Genomic DNA, 20,194 nt, shown 5'->3' with positions numbered 1-20,194 from the left:
TTGGGAACCAGATTGCAGGAGTACATAACGCAGTGTTCGGTGAGCGTGGAGCTCAATCTTACTGGCTTCCTCGAAATACCACGAATAAAAGAGACACCTGTAAATTCTGATGTTTTATTATAAAACAACCGCATAGTTAAAAAAGTAAAAGTAGACAATCGATTCCTTAAGTGTAAATCTATCAACAAAATAAAGTGACAACATACATATTCAGCATCAAATGTGAATTAACATGCAATACATTTAGCCCCCACCCCTGTGTCACACCATATTTAGTTAGTGTTAAATATATACATTATCCAGTGGTAGACTATAAATATAGTTTGGCATTTGAATAGCAAACATTGCACTTGACAAAAACAAAAGTTTAAAAAAATAAAAACATGTACAAGTATTGCATTCAATCCTGTAACAATGTAGGGATGACTACTTTTCCTCTTCGTACTGAGGCCAGTCATAATATAGTCTGGCAGGCAAAAGGGAAAAATGTCTTTTAGTGACCCCCTCCCCACCTACAGCTGCGTCAAGAACCAGAAGATGATGGAGTGATTGAATCTGTGTAAAAAATAAATAAATAAATAAATAAGAGTGAGGTAAAAAAAAAAAAAAAAAAAAAAAAAAAAACCACACAAAAGGGTGGTAATACAAGTAGTAGTAGTAACTAGTACAATTTCAAGAAGTACCTCTCAGTGTTGGGGGAGGCCGAGGAGGTTTGAATGAGCTGCCTTGGGCCAAAGTATCGACAATCCAGCTCAGCGCACTGGAGCAATACTCCATCTGTGAGGCAGTAACATCGATGAAGACAACTGAATCAATCATCACGCAAGATAATATCAGTAATGTCTTTTTTGATAACATGATGAAAAATGGTTTAAAAAGGCAAGGTACTGTGGTGTCAATTGTATTTCTGGATTCCAGTGTCATTACACTTGCTGTAAAACCAAAACAAGGTTCGTGAGGAAAATGTGAATAGATCAGCTCATCTCCTCTGCAGAGGGTGAAAGTCAATGCCACCATTGACCATTGTGTCATGATAACACAATGATTCACAAAGAGCTAGACAATTAGTCATACAACAACCGGAGGAAGCATACCTAGTAAAATTAGACTTACATAATCATTGTTATGACACAATTACTAAAGGATCCAGGCATGAACAATCAAAAAAGGGTATTGTCGAAAATGACATGATAGTATGTACCATATAAAAGCCTGTGTTGTCCACTGTTGTTCAGTCTCAGCCGTGAGATGCTCATGAATTTATTGCTCTGCGTTTGAGAATACATTTTTTTGTGGCAAGTACTTTTCGGACTCCAGATCTTTTTTCCATGTTGTTGGACTTTGACCATTTTTCAGCTCCAAGGAAGGGACTTAAGAAATTTGAGTTGAATTTAGAAATTTGATATTGGAAAATGTGTCCACTTAGACAATTTTTAGTAATGCTCTATAGATTGGATTAAGGTGTTGTGCGTGAAGGACGGGACTGGAACACAGCTTTTGGTGTCCCTGCCACCCTGAACTCAGTTGTTTTCCCTGACATCACTACTGTTGATCATTAGGCGTCCTCATGGTCTCATGATGTCAAAATGTGAAGGGCAAGATGAAGAAGAGGACTGCTTTAAATGCCATTTCTAAATGAATCAGGAAATGTATTAGCAATTTATGGATGCAACACGTGTTTTGAATTTTGTCGTGCAGCTCCTTGTCGGAGACCAGCGAGTTGTGCAAAAACTCCCGAAACATTGATTGAATGTCTGGACGTTCGAATGTTTAGAGAAGATCAAATTAAGTTCACACCCAAAGGTTGTAGTGCATTTTGGGTACATTGTGATATTTCACCCAAAAGGCCAATATCCCTAACGTTTTGTGATTATTGTATTTCAGCACACAAAAGCTACTTCTTTTTATATCCTTGTATTACCATTAAGACATCAACAAGGTGTTATTAAGATGATGTTCCACAAATACAAACCTCTACGGTGTTTTGCATGAGTCACAAAAACAAGGTACAACTTCAATAAACTTAATTGTAATTTTACCTCACTCTCCAATGTCCTAAGCCTGTGGTCAAAGTCTCTGCTTTCGCTCAGATGCTTCATCACACCGTCCACTCTACAGAAAAAGCCATTTGCCTCCATTTTAACACTCAAAAGCTACCAGACACAACATTTGGTACTCTTGCACAATTTTGTATAATTAAGTAATCCTGTAATCTGCCTTGACATGATCTGATAGCCGATTTAATACTTGTTGCCGCAGCGATGTAAAATATCATACGGTTTATAATGTATTGGTAAGCTCATTCAGGTATGAGGGGCAACATACCGCATTAGAAACAAGTAACTACTGCACCACTACAATCACAATAATATATATGTTGATTTAATATAGCAAATATTTCATTCCATCTTTTCATGGGACAACACTTAAGGGATGACACTTTGCTACGACGTAAAGTGGTCAAATGTACAGCTTGTATAAATGTGTAAATTTACCGTCCCCTCAAAAAACCTCAACTCAAAGTCATTAATGTCTAAAACACTGGCAACAAAAGCGAGTACACCCCTAAGTGAAAATGTCCAAATTGTGCCCAAAGTGGTAATACTTTGTGTGGCCACTATTATAATGTTAAATCATCTATAAACTTATCCGAGTCTCCTAGAAATAATTTCAGTCATTTTAAATAACAAATAAAAAGCCTGTCCTCACTTGGCAGACATGCGCTTGAGCCTCTCTGAGTCGCTGCTCTTCTGGATCTTGTTTTGAGCGGTCAGGAAGTCCTCCTTCTGAATGGTTTCCCACGTCATAAGCCTGTTTGCTGCCTTCCCTTTTAGCTCCAACACTGGTGGGACACAAACAGAAACAGCCGTTCACCCTCGCCAACTTTGCATGGACCCAGCTTAAACACGAGAGAAAACACTGACCGAAGTGGTGGATCTTGACGGAGGACACCTTGCGTATGTTCCTCTTGATGAAGAGGTTGATGTGAGAGATGATGATGAAGGGCGGCGCCAGCGAGGGGCGCGAGTGGTACTGAACGATGAGGTTGTACCGCTGGAACTTCCAGTAAATGTCGCTGTTTGCCTGCACCTCATTGAAGGTGTAACTGCACAGACAAACCAGTGCAGCAGTGGTGAAAGTCAAGAATTAGTAGTTATGTTTTACTGGCATTAGGGGTCTCTAAGTAAGGGGTCTCTGGACCTAGAAAGTTGGAGAACTCTTGATTTATGAGACATCGGTGAAGACATGTTTACCTAAACATGGCGATGAGAAGATTGATGAGCAGAATGTTGGTGACCAGCAGATAAATAACCAGCAGGATTACCACCAGCCAGTTACTGTACGTAATTCGACACGGCTCTGCACCGCCGTCAATCAGCGTTACATTGTTGGTGCACGGCATGTCCCAGTCTTTCCCCACTAGGAGTAATGCAGATGAGAGAAAATCAGTCAAATCCAAATGAAATGTTTGATATTACAGTTTCTAACCATGTATTCACATGCTACAATCGGATACCAGTCGAGTCAGCTGATCTTAGCATCTCCCAGTGTCTCGTGCCCACACTGCAAAACGTCTGACATGAGGAAATTATGAGTATTACTTAATTTAACCAAAATTATTGACTTGGAGAACAATAAAATTTTACTTGGCAAGAATTTTTAAAACTGGTAACCATGCATGCGCTTGCCTTAAAAAAAAAAAAAAACAAGGTCTTAAAACTTGATTTTTTTTTATATTATCTACAGTACACCAATAGAATTGTTGTATTTCTTAAGTTAAATTTACTGATAACCAGTAATAAAATATCCATAAGTTATAATAGTGTAAACACATGCACCTTTTTCTTTACTTTCATTGTACACTTACACTGAATAAGTTTATTTTTGTACAGTATTCATATGTATATTTACTTGTATCTAAGAATCTATAATGAGGTGAGACTGATTTTATAAACCCCACTGTATTTTCTGATCTCACATGTACAACATTTTCTTATGTAAATGTAAAATTTTCCATTTTAAATGTAAATGCATAGCAATTTGTGTACAAATGTCGAAGAGGTTTCTCGCAAAACAGTACCGGGGTAACTATAAATAAGCTTTTATTATATACATGAACTGTAATCTTATTTTATTTAAACTCCCCCCCCCCCCCCCACCAATAGTATATTAAGAAGCTACCCTCAAACAAATTTAGATTGTTACATCAAAAAAATGTAGAAAGGAAATTATACACAACCAAACAAATGGGGAAAAAAAAATAATTATCATTATTTTTATTTATTATCATAAATTATCATTACTTAAACCACAAACTCCTTAAGTAAACAGCGGCCAATGTACACATACGCCCATACCATCCATTTCTTCGACGGGGATCTGTCCGAAAATGTGCAAGTACGGCCTGTAGAAAACCCGACGGAAGATGCGGTCAAGTTGGGGGTCGTAGGAATACAGCAAAGCTTGGTTGGCCACACCGTAGGCCATAAGCCAGATCCCCAGGAAGAAGAGGAAGAAGAAGACATCCTTCATCTGAACAACACACCAACATTTTAAAAGGTGAGAAATACTCATTTAGTACCTTCAAGGTGTCTTTTGTCCCTTTTTTTTCCCTCACCATCTTCCCCACTATGATGATTTTAGGTCCCAGCTGTTTGTGAATGGCAAAGATGTGAATGAGGCGGAGTGTGAAGACCATGTAGTCCACACACAAGACATCTCGGCCGAGTTCATAGGACCAGTTGAACATCCTGAAACGCAGGCAGACTGCATTAAAAACTATGTGCTAACGACGCCTCGTAGTGCTATATTGTCATGGCTTCTCTATAGTGAATCCCAACTTCTCCATGAGTGTACACGTGCAGTGTGGAGTCGCCTCCAAACCACGTGGCTAGCTAACATTAACTAAAACACTTACCCGTGACTCCATTTTGTTATTTATTCAGCTAACGTGGCTAGCTAACATTAGCTAATGTCTATGTTTACAGATACACTTGCATAATAACAGTTTACCCGTGACTAGTCCATATTATTTTGAAAACTAAAATCTCGCCGCATGAGCACAGAAGTGGCATGAATGGAGAGGTGCGGAAAATTATCCAATTTCACTTAATTAGTCCCAATAACATCATTTATTTACAACAAAATCTTCGTATCTTCGTGCATTCATCTATGCAAGCGATGTGTAATGACGGGTATAACAATGAAATAGAAATGCTTAATAAGTGTTGGTAACACTGCTCATTACAGACTGTGAATTTGGACAAGGAGTGGATAGATTATCCTCTCACCTGACAAGACATCGTTTACATAGATGTGTACCTGTCATGATAGCATGTCAACTGGTGTTATTCTAACCTAACAAGAGCAAGTGTTTACAGTGGTTACAATATCTACCCAACTGGAAAAGACTGATGTACAATCATGTTTGCTCATCTTTATCTGTCATTTAAAATCACACCTGTCGGGCAGGGTTGCGTATAGGCGCAGACCCAAGATAGAAGAGGGCCTGAGAGTCTGAAAATGCGTCAACTTCGTACAAGGCTGCCAAGAACCGGAGTGGCAGAGACATTACAAAACGTGACAGCGTTAAAGCAATGGCACAGGTGGGAAGGCTCATTAACCATAGAAACAATTTAAAAATTAAATAACACTATTTTTATTCACTTGCAGTATTTTGCCTTTTTCTTAACTGATCAATTCATGACAGATGAGCCATGGTATTTGTTTCAAATAATATTTTAACTCTTTGTGCAGGGAGATTAAAAAAATTTTTTGGGGTGTTTGGTGGTGTCCTGTGTGATATTTCTCTAATGTAAAATATGTGTCTTAATAAAAGTTGGGAAACACCTCAGTAGTAACACATGAGGATGAGCCATTACCTGCAAACTAGTCCAATGATGAACAGAATAATGGCAGTGAGATCACATTTGTTCCACACATCCTGAATGTACACTCTGAGTCTCTGGCGCAAAGTCATTGTCCCTAAAAAGAAGGTCTTGGAAGGAAAAACAAGATCGGTAAAAGTCAAAGCATAAATTGTATTGTCAATGCATGTATACTAGGGGTGTCCAAGCTATTTCCACTGATTGCCACATACAGAAATATGGAAGAGGTAGTGGTGCTAAAGGTGTGTTAAAAACTAATTCAATATTCAATAAAACCCACGCGGGCACGGGGAGAACATACAAACTCCACCCAGGAAGGGCCGGGGATTGAACCCAGGTCCTCAGAACTGTGAGACAGACGCTCTAACCTGTCCTCCACCGTGCCGCCGCAGTTAAACGTGTTTAAAGAAAACAAAGCAAAAAAGTCTAAATCTCAACTTGCTTTTATCAGTGACAAAGCTATTTGTTAGTTTGTTATTCTAAACAGCTGCCCCAAAACTGTGGAGCCCTTTACTAACTTTCTGAGGTTTTTAGAGTCAGTCAAAATATTTTACAAATGACTTGAAGACTTTGCTTTTTAACCAGGCATTTAAATCGTTTTAATCTGTGATCAGTTTTGTTCAGCCTCTATTTTGTTTTATGTGGCTTTTTGTCTGTGAACGTTGCAATATAAATACATTTTGCATGCATTCTTGCTTGCCTGCTATTTCAGAAGCAAAGTTATTAGTAGCAGTGTGATACCTAAACAAATAATTTAAACAAATAAGTGATATCTTGTAAGATTGAACTTAAAACATGTTTTAAAAAATGATAAGTGTGATATATTAGAACATCGGAATGTATTAGCAATTTTAAATTGTGTGACAAATTTATTAAACTAGAATTTAAAAAAATAAAATAAAAAAGTGTTCTCGCTTTCAACATTTGGACTTTTTCTTGTAACCGTTTGATGCGGGCCAGGTTTAATCTAATTACAAGGAACTCCTGCTATTTGCGGGGGATAGGGATCAAGCTCTGCCGCGACTAGTGAAAATCCGCAAATAATTGACTTCTCGAAAGGGGTTTTGTAATTGCATATAGATGTCACAAGATGGCATCAAAGCACTTAAAATGGAGAGGATCATAAAAGCATTCACAACATACATCTAGCATGTGCACAATCCCGAACAAGTGTTACATAAATGACTGTATTTAGTAGTTATATTATTCAACACAAACAAAGCTCCTTGGCATGAGACTCATCAATAGTATTCGATAGCATACTGGAGTAACTCTAGCATACACTGACGTGACATCACACACTGGCAAATATGCGCACTAGCACTTTACATAAATGCTATTAAGTCATCAAACGCAACTTTAAACTTTTGTGAATAAATGTGAGGGAATACAAGCAAATTGTAACAGCAAAGTCGTCTACACAACCTATTAGTAGTGGTGAGAGAAGCAGAAAGATATTTTTGAATAACGGTGGATAGGTTTTTAAAAAAAAAAAAAAAAAAAAAAAAACCTGAATACACGGTGATTCACTGTAATACAATATGTGACGGGCCAATGAAAAACATGCAGCAGGCCACAAATGGCCACTGGTTAGGACTTAGGACACCCCTGATGTATACAAATCATCTCGCTTCAATTACCTCTCGTATCTCCTCACACACCATGGTGAACACCCAGAAATAAAGCACCAGCTCTGTTATGGCCGGACCTGCAGGTGGCGGCGGCTTGAAATCCACCAGCAGCACGTAGGCGAAAAGCAGCAAAAAGAGGAAGTACATGAGGACGTTTCCCAAAAAGGAGGTGACTGGCGCAAACCAGAACTGACGCCATCTCGACACGATGAACGGCCGCTCTGGAGCTTTAGGCGAGCGCTGTATGCCTAGAGAAAAAGAGACGCTGACGGCATTGGCTCATAGCCTAAATCAGCAATTAGGTCGGTATTTACAGTAGGAAAAGTAATGACTTACCTCTGATGGTAGCCGTCCTGGGAGTGTATACTCCTTGTGAGTCTGCTTCACTGGAAGTGCAACCACAAAAAAAATATTTCAGTCAAGTGAAAAGCATAACCGTCAAATGCAATAAATTGGAACCCGCTATTTCGAGATTCGCCTTCCACAGCCTGCTAATTCGCAAATTGTTTCAGAGGTACACTGTACTTGTCTGTGCCAGAAATCTTTGCTACATTGCAGACATCTGCAGTTTATAGTGATGGTTTTATAGGAATTTACAGCTTTTTTTTTTAAATTTTAAATACAGTACAGTATTGAGAAATATGTCTAATTTGTATTGAGATCTTGAACATTCAGGAGAAGCTAAAACTCCTGGATATGCTTCAAGAAGGGTGGACTTACTCCATACCTAAAGCATTACTGCCACCTAGTTGTATTCAGAGAACACTTCGATACTGTACATACTATTTTCTATGAATTCTATGCTTGCGATTTTTGTGTGTGCTCAAATATTATTGTATATGATCTCTCCAAATTGCGTATTTTCAACGACTGGAATGTCTCCCTCGCCATAAACAGCGGTTCTCTGTATATGATTACATGTGCTTAATGTCGGCAAAGGAGAAGACGGTGGTGCCATAAAGGCTGTCTTCCCGGCCAATGCCGTCCTCGCTGGGCTTCACTTCCTTCTCCTGCTGTTGGTCATCTGGTGTCCTGCAAGGTGGAGTGGAGTAAGTAGAGTGACATCATACCAACCCACCAATGAATTCAACTACGAAGAGCAATACAAGGGGCGTTTTTAATGTGTATTGAATAGTTTTCTTGTCATTATTTATTTCTTGTGTTTTGATTGTTTTGTAGATTTAGGTTGCGTGAGCGTCATTGAGGTATGTAAGTGAGCAGGAGACTGCATTTAAGTTTCCTTGGGGATTAATAAAGTATACATCTATAAAAAGGAGAAGGACAGTGAATCATTTTGGCTTCTTTCAATTCTATTCACACGGTTGCACAGGAAGTAGGTAGCAGTTGACAGTCAAAGTTACAAAGTAAAACATAAATAAATAAATAAATAGAAATATGGTCCAGATCAGTTATTTTGGTCATCTTTACTGGATTCTTCTTTGATTTTTAGACTGTATTTTTATGGAAAATTCAGGTCACATTCCAAGTTGTTTGCCAGGCGGAAACTAAAAAGGGAGTTGATGTCACCTGAAAGAGATCAAGTTCGTGTAGCAGAGGATAGGGCAGAAGAAGGTGAGCAGGAGTTTCCACACCTCGGTGTTCCTCTTCATGTCACCCCACCAGATCTGGGACAACAGAGACTGTAGGGAGAAAAGACTCTATTGACTACAGGCCAAGCCATCCGTCTATTTGAAAGTGAGCGCCGGGCAAACAAAGCAAGCTACCTGCACTCCATCATGGCTGAAGAAAAGGCGCGCATCCGCACCCATTCCCATTTGGAGGCAGGTGGTGCCGCCCCAGACCGGGGATTTGCGGATCAGCAGGGTGAAAGAGCGACTCTCATTGCTACGGTAACAAGAACTGAAGATATCTGTAATTCCGAAAATAAACAATAAGGCAAAAGTATATAAAACATACAATAATCACAAAAATTTCAGATATTTGGCTTTCAGGTGAAATTATATTAGAGAAGGTCAAAGGTCACTTGTCTAAGTGCATTTTAGGTACATCCTGTAATTTTACCCAAAAGCCCATTATCCCTAACTTTTTGTGAATAGTCTATGAGTCCAGTAGGAACAGATTCCTGCTTTTACCGTGTGCCAGGTTCTCAAATTTCTGGGCCAACTCTTTCATGGATAGTTTGTTTTCAGTCTCAGCTTCCAGTTTAGAAAGTTCCCTAAGCATCTTACAGCCACTCAGAGCGCTCAGTACCGATTCGCCTGCCTGGGGAAAAAAAAGGAAAAAAAGAAAATTAGACAGTGACATTTTTGAGTGTTTTGTTGAATTAAATGAGTCAATTGCGCTCAGTTTGTAAAGCTACCATCTCCCAGAAGAAAGTGGCCATCTCGCTGCGGTTCTGGAGGACGGCCCAGATGAAGAGCGATGCCCACGGGAAGAGGCATCGCTTCTCACGATACAAACAGTCTCCACGCAGCAGCTTACTGGCACGCTGGCAAGAGAGCAAACAGGTTGGTGATAAACTTAAGGCTACGCTGAATGCCTGTTTCTCGGGGGGATACGCACATGGAAATCCATGCTATAGAGTGACCATGTAAAAAAACATTTTCTACAAAAATGCAGATTTCCACAAGATAGTCAGGATTTCTGCAAAAGACAAGCTGATCCGTTCTACAAAACAATTGTAGCGTGGCTGCAGTGGGCGAACCGTGATATAGCAAGGAACACTAATTCAGAGGTGGGTAGTAACCTGCTAAATGTATTCAGTTATATTTAAGTTTTTTTTAATATAAATTGTACTTTTTAGAGTAGTTTTAATGCACCATACATTTGACTATTACTTGGAATAATTTTGTTCAGAATAGACAGTACTTTTAATCCATTAGATTGAGCTACATTTCGCTTGCCATTTTATTTTCATTATTATTCAATTCATCTATATGTTTTAGTTTGTCAGAGAGACTTCTGCCTTGGGCGCTGTTACGTGATGACTCTGTTTCACCAATCCAATGGAAGTACTAGTGACATTTGACTTGCTTTGACCAATCAAACGGAGCCAGGCCATCATGAAAGCTGGTAAAAAAAAAAGAAATAGTTACATCATCTCTGTATGTAATCTTGTAATCTAAGGCTGAGTGAGGATAAGCGGAATGGAAGATGAATGAATGAGCCAAGTCCGCTGTTTTTCAATTTCTGGCAGAATTTGCCTTCATTTACTTTATTAAAATTAACTTGATTATTGTTTTAGTTAAAAGTGATACTGTTGGGCAATATCTGAATTTGCACATTTCTGTTTTATATTGTTGTCTAGTTGCCGTTCAGGCGTTTATAAAAAAAAAAAAAAAAAAACGTTTAAAAAGTTAGTACTCTACCCAACTCTGGTCATATTGTAGGGAGTACAAGAATACCCTCATACTCTCTCTCAAGAAAAAAAAAATACCCTCATTGCCCTCCTCTTGGACGTGATATGTTCCAAATCCAAGGGGGAATAATAGAATGGCTGGCAGACATCACCCATTAACAGTTCTAGCACTCTTGACACCTGTGAAGAAAAGAAAATAGGTGACGCAAAATAAATAATGATGATCAACACACATTTAAAACTTTCCAGAACAAGTAAAGAAAAAACATAGATCACCTCAAAAAGGCTGAGCTCGGTCACAGGTCCACTCTGGATTTTCTCGGCTGCACTTTTGCTGGCAGTGTCCTGCAGGTGTGACGGTGTACCGAGTCTCTCCAGCAGGCGGCGCTGGAGTAGCTGGTAGAGAAGTGTCCCGTCAGCCACTGATCTGTAGAGACTTTCCAGCCGGCCATAGGTCAGGTAGTCCAGAATGTTTAGACCATTCTCGGTAAAGAGGCGCACAAACTGAGGCTTGTCGTTGACCAGGGCGTCGGTCATTGAGTCCTCCAGGTCTTCATACTATTTGATCATTGGAAGGTATTGGACGTAAGCAATTTGTGGACCTAGGGACTTGCTTGGCTCAAACTTATGAAAGAATCGTGTTATGCTTTGACGCGTTATGCTTCTCCCGTGGAGAAGTACTGCCTTTCCCACTCACCCTCCACTGGATATCTCCGTTAAAGAGTTCGCTTTTGGCAATGTCGACCCTGTTCCACGTGACTGCCAGCTTCAGTTCTTCATTGTACGGGCTGTGGTCGACTGACACGCGCTGCTTCGATGCTGAGAAGTCACACAGCAATTTGAGTCATGCTGCCTCCTGAAACATTGCTCATTTTCTTCATGTAGAGTGAATATTTATACTATACCTCCCACCAGAGCTTTTAGCAGCACTGTGTCAAAGTCGTTGGGGCCCTCCTGCTCTCCGTGGTAGATGGTGATCAAGTCTTTGTTTTGGTATATGCTCAGAGCCTGGAGAGGTCACCAAGGAGGCGAGAGGGTACACATTATGAGCATAATACTCAATGGAGGATAAAACATGTTTAAAAGCCAAACTAGCTTAAACCTGCTAAAACTAACAACAGCACAGCATGGAATTTTCACATAGCTGTGACTGGTTAATAACATACAGCAACTATTGTAAGTAAGTGACTGTTATTAAGTAACCAAGTAAGTTGTGAAGGGTACCATAAAAGCAATCAGTACTTCAACGCTTTTTGGCACCTTTTCGTTGGGGTCACAACCACAGTTGCGTAGTATCAAAGGCGGCGGTAGAAAAACTGCATAAAAGCTGTGACGGCACTGTAACTCTAACACTTTTGGGGGATCATTTCATTAGAGTACCAACTGCAAAGGTAGGATATCTTGAGTGGAGCTGGAGTGACTGCACCTTTGCATTTCCAATGTCAGAAGTTAAGTAGGGTACCAAAATACCGGATCAGTATTACATTGCATGGGGTACCAAAAACAGTACTATAATCCACACGACAAATATACTTATGAGCGTCATAGCATCAAATATTGTCATTTCTAAACTGTTTGTTTTTCATTTTCAACAGCCTTGGAGCGACAGTGTTCAGTCAACACAGTTGCACATGAGGAAAAAAATTAAAGGGGCCATTGTATCGAGGGACGGTCTTGTGAGCATGCATGCCCCTCTGCAAATTGCTTGGCAACATGCCATGTGTGTTATGAAATATCCTGTCTATGTTCTGATGGAATTTTGAGCCCAGTGGCTTTAAAAGAAAGGTCAACCAAAACTCTGAGATCATCTATTGTAATATTTCAAGGCCCATGGGAATAGACCAGGGATGGGAAAACCTTTGTGGAATTCAATGAAAGTCAATGTTCATTATTATGATTGTTTTATTATCAATGTATACAAATTTGCTTGTTTTAAATAAAGATTAAAATACGAGTTCAGAATTATTATTAAAATTAAGTATTTACATAAGATAAAATTAGTGAAATCAATAATTTAATAATTTATTAATTGACTCATTTATTATAATAAAATTCTGTTGATAAAATAATCTGTTTTTATTTTATTATTCATAAACAATTTAGTTACAAATATTCTGATAGTAAAGTTTAAATTTAATAATTACCTTATTTATAATTGTTTATTGTAATAAAATAATCCATCTTCATTTTTATATTTATTATTTAATTATAATCAGCCAATCATTTCAAAATATAATTAAATATTTGTACTTTACTATTTTTATATTTCATGTAAATTAGTTACTTTAAATAAAATAATTCACTCACTTTTTATTTATTATTAGCTTAATTACCATTAACAGTCAAATGTTATGTTTATATGTTATGCGTTTATTTACAATAAACCAATTAATTAATATGAACAGGATATATTAAAAAAACGTAATACATTTGAATTAACCAAATTTTGCACAAAAACAGCTAAAATAATGGAACAAATATTATTCTTGATAATGTAAATGCTTGGTGGGCCAGATTAAAGAAGCAATTCTGTGGCCCACAATTTGTTCCACCCTTACCGCAGGGCCCTCCCTACTTGCTGCATGTAAAAAAAAAACAAACACAGGTGTGACAAGAGGTGTCGCACTTACACGCTCGACAAGTTTGTCCGTCTCCGCTTCAGAGGGAAAGTATTTGCGAACCCGTTCTGCCACTCTGTCTTTCAAGTCCACGCTGGGACCCGGCTCACCGTCACCCTCACCGGAAGACGGGACGACCGGCGCGGACGACAAGTTCTTCACAATGTCACTCAGGAAGTCGGCCGTGCCTCCTGAGCCCGCCAGCACCAACCAGGGCATGGAGTTCTTCAGAGAGAGATCAACTCTCTGGTACAAAAGAAAAAAGGGACACATTTCTTGAGGCTGTGCTTGGGGTTTTTTTGTGTTTTTTTTTTTGTAGCACTCTTGAAAGTGAATGACAATACGGTTCTGACAAAGCTTTACCTCCAGTAGACGGGCGTCCCCTGAGACCAGCATGCAAAGGACTGGGATGTCAATACTTCCACTGCCTAAAAACAAACAAACAATAAATTAAAAAAGACAGTAGCAATATTCTGATCTTATTAATAATACAAGTGTATACCGTATGGGTGAATATAGCTGCTGAGACAATTAAATTTCCCTATACAAAGTCTACATGTTCAAATGCCAGGTTGTGACATAAAATTGAGACCAAGATAAATCATTTCAAAACTTTTACAACCATTAATGTGGCTCATAAACTGTATAACTCATTTGAATTTTTATTTTGATCATTTCGACAGGAAGTGAAATAAAAGCCGAAAACAATGTGGTTGCTCAAGTGAGCGCACCCTCATAACTGGGATGTGGCTGTGTTGGGCATGAACCACTTGCATGATGATCATTGCACTCATTTCTTTTTGTCAGGCTAGAGTTAAAGCAGTTTAGACATCTTGTTCATTTTTGCTACTGCGCTCAGCTTGATTTTACATGTCGAGGACCAATGTGTCAAATGCATGCTGTGGCATGAAACGGCTGCCAGTAGATACCAAAGGATAATCACATGCCTTAAGTTCACGAATGAACACACGAGAGTTCAAACAGTGCTAAATAAATGCTGCATAACTTCTTATGATCGTTAGGGTAACGCGTCAGGGAGTGAGATCTGTGCTTTCTCATAATGCAGATTATATTGGTTTAATAATACTTGCAATAATAATAATAGCATGGGGAAACTATAAACAATGGAAGAAGCTGACCATCAGCTCACAGACTGAATGTAAAATCAGCCCAACACAATGGGTTGCATCGCAAACAAAAGCAATTACCCCAAATGCCTGTGCGCTGGTGGGAGATGTAGTCCTCCAGTTTGGCCCTGAAGACCGTTTCACCACCTCTGCGTCCCATGCTGCCGTCATCCACCAGCAGGAAAGCCTGGTAGTTGTTATCCAGGCAGCACGAGTCCCGGGTTGTGTTGTGGACATAATACTTGGCAGGAAAACTGCCCTTCAAGGAGAAGAATCAAGGGAAAGGTTCGTGGCGGGTGTTCTTTGATTAAAGGTCAAGAAACTCTGTTTAGTCGATCCCAAGATGGATAACATAGACAAAAGTATCGGGACAGCTACAGGAAGTGAAAACGGAGGAAACTATGTTTTTTTTAATGAGTAGTGAATTTGTCCGAAATTTCTTGGTACAGTGAAGAATCAAGAACTGGGGCTTCAATAAGACTTTCTTACAAATACAAAAACAAGGTTGCGGTACGCCAGTGAGGGGACAACCTGTGCATTGACCAGCTGCTGCCGGTTGTGGACGACGCCCCAGGGAGCGACTCCCAGAGCCACCACCTTGTTGAGGGAGACCGAAGAGGCTGCAGTGGCGTGATCCCTCACCGCCTCTCCGACACACCTGCCGACGCCTTCCCGCAAGCCCGCTGTCACGATCCAAGCTCCTAAAGAGGCGCAAAAGTGTCGCTCCACTAATTCGGGATTCGCAGCAGAGAGGAAGATGCAGTGTTCATAATCGTCGCTGTCGGGCAGAAACCCCGGATGTCCAAATATGGTCAATTTCATATTTGTTCACAATTGATACTATTGTTCTGTTGAAAAAAGCTTGAGAACAAATCTCTCTTCAACTGAAATATCATAAACCACCTTTCCTCACTCGGCAAGAGTCATGTGGCATTATCTCACCTCAAGATTGGAAGTCTAGGTGTTTTGTTTTTTCTGACAGTGAGAAGTGAAAATAGTTAGGTTACATCAATTTGAGTAAGCCTGTTTTGTTAGAAATTGGTGGCTGTAATGCTTCAGTGGAAATGGAAGTGTGCTAACCACAAAGACTAAGTACAGATCTTTTTTTTTCCCCCCCTTAAAAGTAATTATTTTGGGTATGTGAGGATTCCGCCTGACAGCAATTTTGTGAATGTAGTCTCACTGAAGTTTTTTTTTTTTTTTTTTTTAAATTCAGCAAACAAAAGAAACTATGTCATGTTTCTTGGATTAAATAATTTGAATAGTGTGTGAGGGTGTCATTATATTTGCTTGGATCTGAGGCCTTCTGAGAGCAAAGCTGGCAGAAATGACCTCAGATGACAGGAGAACACTTGTGTGCCACCTGTACTTGGCAAACCCGTCAGGAAGAAAAGGCCATTGTCATTCCAAATTTAGGATCACGTCGCCAAGGAGGTCCTAAATTTAATTCCGCTGCCTCATTTTTCCATGTGCATAAAGACTTTTCACATGATCTTCAGAAAACACATTGGGAAAAGTCTGAGCTACGAGTCCTCAATGTAGCAGTGATTATAGTGTCCCTCACGTCCTTAAATAACACAACTTGGTTTGCAGAATGTTTTTACCTGTGCTTTGTGAGGCTTTTACCAGACCCTGCCTGAGGACCTCCCTCACCCACGTCTTCACTTTCGTCCTGCCTTCACCACCGACTACCGACACCACCAGGTTGGGAGCAGGCAGACCCCAGTGGGTCGTCATCAGGGTGTAGACCATCGACGGCGTTGTGTCCCATGACAGCCGCAAGAACTGCAGTGCAGGGACAAAATAATGCTTCATCTTTTGTGCAGTGGTTTTCAAACTACAAGCCGTAGCTTCTGGATATGCAAAATAATTTCTGAAATTATTACTTTGAAAAGTGCATAACTAGGTATGGGGCCAATTAAGAGCTCTACGATTGTAAGTCGTCATTACATGAACCTGACATGTCTGTCTGAATAAAGTTGTTTTGTTTTTAGAACAAAAGACATTATGTGAATTAAAGGTGTATTTTCCAAAATAAAATGTGTAATTCTATAAGAATAAAGTTGTATTTTAGAAATTCACCTGTTAAAATATGACTTTCTTCCTTTGTTAAACTTTGACTTTAATATCATAACATTATGACTATTTAACTTTTTATCTATTAACATGTCTTTGCTCTTGACAACTTGTTTTTCTTGAAAAATATGACTATCCTCTTAACATTACAACTTTGTTTTGCTAAAAACGTTTAATTTGCTAGAGTAAATTTGGTTTTTTTCTTTCCTCAAAAATAGGCAACTATTTAATTTGTTTGACATTGAAGAGTACACACCGTAGTTACCGTATGTGTAATTGGCATCAGGATTATTATGAGGAGGTCCTTGCAAAATTTCTGGTCCATGGAACCAAAACGTTTGAGAAAAACTAAAAGTTTTAGTGCTAGGTGAATTTTGAAAAATATGTCCCCCCTTAAAAATGGCCAGACGGGACACATTCATTAGTATTGATCAGAATGATAGAAAATGACCCACGTAGCTGTGCCTCTTGCTGGAGCCTGCAAACTGCAACTCTCCGAAGGCATCCGTCGGGTACTCAGAGGAGTGCTGGCCGCTGTCCCAGTGATTGACAATGGCCGTGCTGAAATAGTCGCCGAGAGCCACAGAGGCATGGGTATCTCTTGTCCCCCCACACTGGCACAATGCGCCATTGCTAAGAGAAACGGAGGAATTCGATGTCAATAAAAGCGCATGGTGAGCCATCGATGGGGACTGTACTAAATTTCTTTACAGAAGGCCTACCTGAAAGAATCTTCCACAAAGGTGGTGCAAATTCTTTTCTTGAAGATTTTTGGAATCCAGCTCTGGAAAACACATACAGACCCAACGTTTACTTCTGAGCATGGTGGAGATGGAAACTCAAACCTTGGCACGTTGGCTTTAGGTCATAGAAAATAGCTGGTATGACACACTAGTGAGGCGTGCAGGGATTAAACACTTGACTGTGACTTATGGCAAGAATGCTGCAGTTTGCCCCAGTGTGTGTGTATGTGGAGAGTGTGTGAAAGCTTGAGCTATGCGTGTCAACAGTATCATACAGTAAATTGCAAACTGTACCTCTTTTCAGTTCATAAGTTCTAAACTATAATAATATTATTCATACTCCTAATAATAATTTCACAGTGCCACAGTTCGAGTACAGACTCCCTGTGCAGCGTTTGCATGTTCTCCCCATGTTTGCCGACGGTTTCCTCCAAGATTCCAAAAAGATGGACATCATTGAAGACTCGAAATCAGGGGTGTCAAACTAATTTTTTGGGCGTGGGCCACATCATTGTTATAGTTTCCCCCAGACGGCCGTGAGGACTCACTGTGAAAATCATAAATGTACAACCACTTTATGATGTTATTCCATATACACAATTGTCCCTACATTTAATTATTATATCCAGAATGTCCATGAAGTCTTAATTTTCTGTCCACCTGGACAAATTCCGAAACAACCTATTTCACCAACAAGGTATTTGGAATACACAAAGGTTTACAGTATGAGTAAATATAATACGATAACTATACAGTGAGGCACAGTGTAAATTGCTTTTACTGTACTGTAGAAGGAAAAAAATGATTACACAGAAATATTTTTACTATTATTATTACTACAGCACATTCAAAGGAGTATTGGTACTATTAAGCGGAGCCATCGTGTTAACCCAGTTTCGACTGCAGTAACTAGTACAACAAAGGGCCGTGTTCGACTTTGCGGCTCAAGTGAGTCCCACCGGGTGACAGCAACAGACGACAAGGGAACTCCAAGCCTGTCAAAGCAACATGGAACGCGGCCAGTGTGATTCCACACTCGAGCGCTGCTTTGAAGTTGGACGAACACCGTGTCAACGTTTATCGCTCATTTTGAGCCTGTAGTGCGTTCAAAACTGGTCGTTTTCTAGTTTGGGCATCTTAAAAGGAAAGCCCCACACGGCGTTTGAGGCAATTGTCAGCTTAAAGTGACCCCCCCCCCAAAAAAAACACCTTGGCTCCGTGTAAATTCCGACAGCCGCTGTTGTTATGCTAGCATGTCATACTATCAATCGGCTGCTAACTTCCGCCGCTTTGGAGTTTTAATTACCGTAGGAACAAAAGAAATAACAAAAAAACGTTAACTGCCCAACTGTGTCACTTGGAAGCACGTTGGCCAAACGCCAGCGTCTGCCCGAATGTATTTGCGACGAAATTGTCCTTCGGTTTGATAAGGAAGGCGTAATCGTGTAAGACAAATCGTTTGTTGGGTGCTAGCAGAGGCGTGGACGCTCGTCCGAAGCGTCATTGTGACTCACAAAGTTTAACCACTTTTAGTTCCTGCACAACAATTGCAAAACCTTTTTTTCTCTCTCTCTCTCTCCCCTCACCTGGTCCTTCTCAGCTTTGCTGTTTTTGTTTCCACCTTCTGTTGCGTCTCCAGTGTCTCTCATTGCTTGGTTTTTTTTTCCCCCCGCTTCGATTCAGAGGCACATGCCAGGAAAAACAATCCACTCAGGGTTTTTGCTAACCATTATCCACTGACTATTTCCCCTTCCGATTTTATCACAGTTTCTCAGTCAGTCCAGCCGGTTTCGGATGGTGGAAGGAAGGTGCAGAGCAAGCAAAGCCCACAGGTGAGGGTGTGGTTGGGAGAGGCGAATACTGCACCTCCTCCAAACCTCCTAAATAGGAGTGGTCACTCACAGCCACACAAATGTCACACCTGATCCTGGATCTTGGGGAGCTTAGTTTATTATAGTACACTTCTGATGTTTGCCCTTGTTAAACGCCCCCTCGGTGAGAGTCTTGGAGCAAAATTTGTGATCAATACATGCTGACACATGTTTTAACAGCAAGAAGAATCTTGCACAAGACTAAAAATGACACACTGTCAAGCCTGGATTACATAGCCGAAGGGAAAAGTGCAGATACCTCACAGAGCACAATCACTTAGCACCAGAAGCCCATGTTGTGTCAAGAGTTTAATCAGAACATTAATATATTACTGTGGATACAATTAAATAATATAAGATTTCTTTCAAAGCATGATTAAAAATAGAGTTGCAGAGAGCATACATCCGTAACAAGTACCAGTCAAAACACAAAGATGTTTTAAACATAACACAGAGGAGGTTGGTATGTCTTCCTTCCAATGTCCGTCTTATCTGCCGTATCCCTGGGGGTTGTTCGCGTTCTTGGATTTGTCTTTTCCGCTCGTTTTGCTGATGTGGTATAAAGTGTTGGCCAGTATTTGGACATGGCAGGTGCCCAGCTTGCATCCAGCCTGGGCCGCACGCCTCGTACGAAGTATTCGTATTGCCAAGCTGTTGGAAGGAGGGAGAAAGTCATGAATGGGATGAAAGAAAAATACATAATACCTAAATAAACATTTGAACTAGAACTTTATGGTGGTAGACAACCACGGGGCATCTGGATTTTTACACGCACAAGTGACGGGTGTCTGCAACCAGCATGTTCATAAATTTGTAAAAAAATTAATGCAACATCGAGCTGTAGGATATGAACACAAAATGTGATCATATTCCATATAACACCAAATTTGTTCTGGACACACAACATGCAACAAAATGCTA

General features: G+C 40.0%; 1 protein-coding gene across 3 annotated transcripts; it reads right to left on the bottom strand.

The window, feature by feature from the left end:
* Nucleotides 1–100: 100 nt before the first annotated feature.
* LOC133469815 (transient receptor potential cation channel subfamily M member 4-like) lies at nucleotides 101–19,425 on the bottom strand. 3 transcript variants are annotated; one of them, XM_061757376.1, is made up of 28 exons: nucleotides 18,989–19,425; nucleotides 17,382–17,443; nucleotides 17,115–17,292; nucleotides 16,188–16,368; nucleotides 15,115–15,284; nucleotides 14,665–14,842; nucleotides 13,820–13,884; nucleotides 13,469–13,702; nucleotides 11,744–11,846; nucleotides 11,536–11,657; nucleotides 11,115–11,396; nucleotides 10,917–11,018; nucleotides 9,840–9,968; nucleotides 9,613–9,742; nucleotides 9,244–9,389; nucleotides 9,047–9,159; nucleotides 8,438–8,551; nucleotides 7,856–7,905; nucleotides 7,529–7,767; nucleotides 5,883–5,998; nucleotides 4,619–4,751; nucleotides 4,359–4,533; nucleotides 3,255–3,420; nucleotides 2,925–3,106; nucleotides 2,710–2,842; nucleotides 2,040–2,112; nucleotides 684–777; nucleotides 101–555 (listed from the first exon to the last, which is right to left on the bottom strand). In XM_061757376.1, exons 1-28 carry the CDS (start codon nucleotides 19,049–19,051, stop codon nucleotides 524–526), a joined length of 3,765 nt encoding a protein of 1,254 aa, XP_061613360.1. In that variant the 5' UTR covers nucleotides 19,052–19,425; the 3' UTR covers nucleotides 101–523. The 3 variants fall into 3 exon arrangements, 2 of the variants coding, with proteins under 2 accessions (XP_061613360.1, XP_061613361.1); XR_009785790.1 differs by lacking the exon at nucleotides 2,040–2,112; XM_061757377.1 differs by lacking the exon at nucleotides 8,438–8,551.
* Nucleotides 19,426–20,194: the final 769 nt, after the last annotated feature.

The sequence above is a fragment of the Phyllopteryx taeniolatus genome, chromosome 19 (genome assembly GCF_024500385.1).
Source record: "Phyllopteryx taeniolatus isolate TA_2022b chromosome 19, UOR_Ptae_1.2, whole genome shotgun sequence".
In the NCBI taxonomy this organism is placed as follows: domain Eukaryota; kingdom Metazoa; phylum Chordata; class Actinopteri; order Syngnathiformes; family Syngnathidae; genus Phyllopteryx; species Phyllopteryx taeniolatus.
Note: the sequence above shows the minus strand (reverse complement) of the source record. Positions and strands in the feature narration are given on the sequence as shown.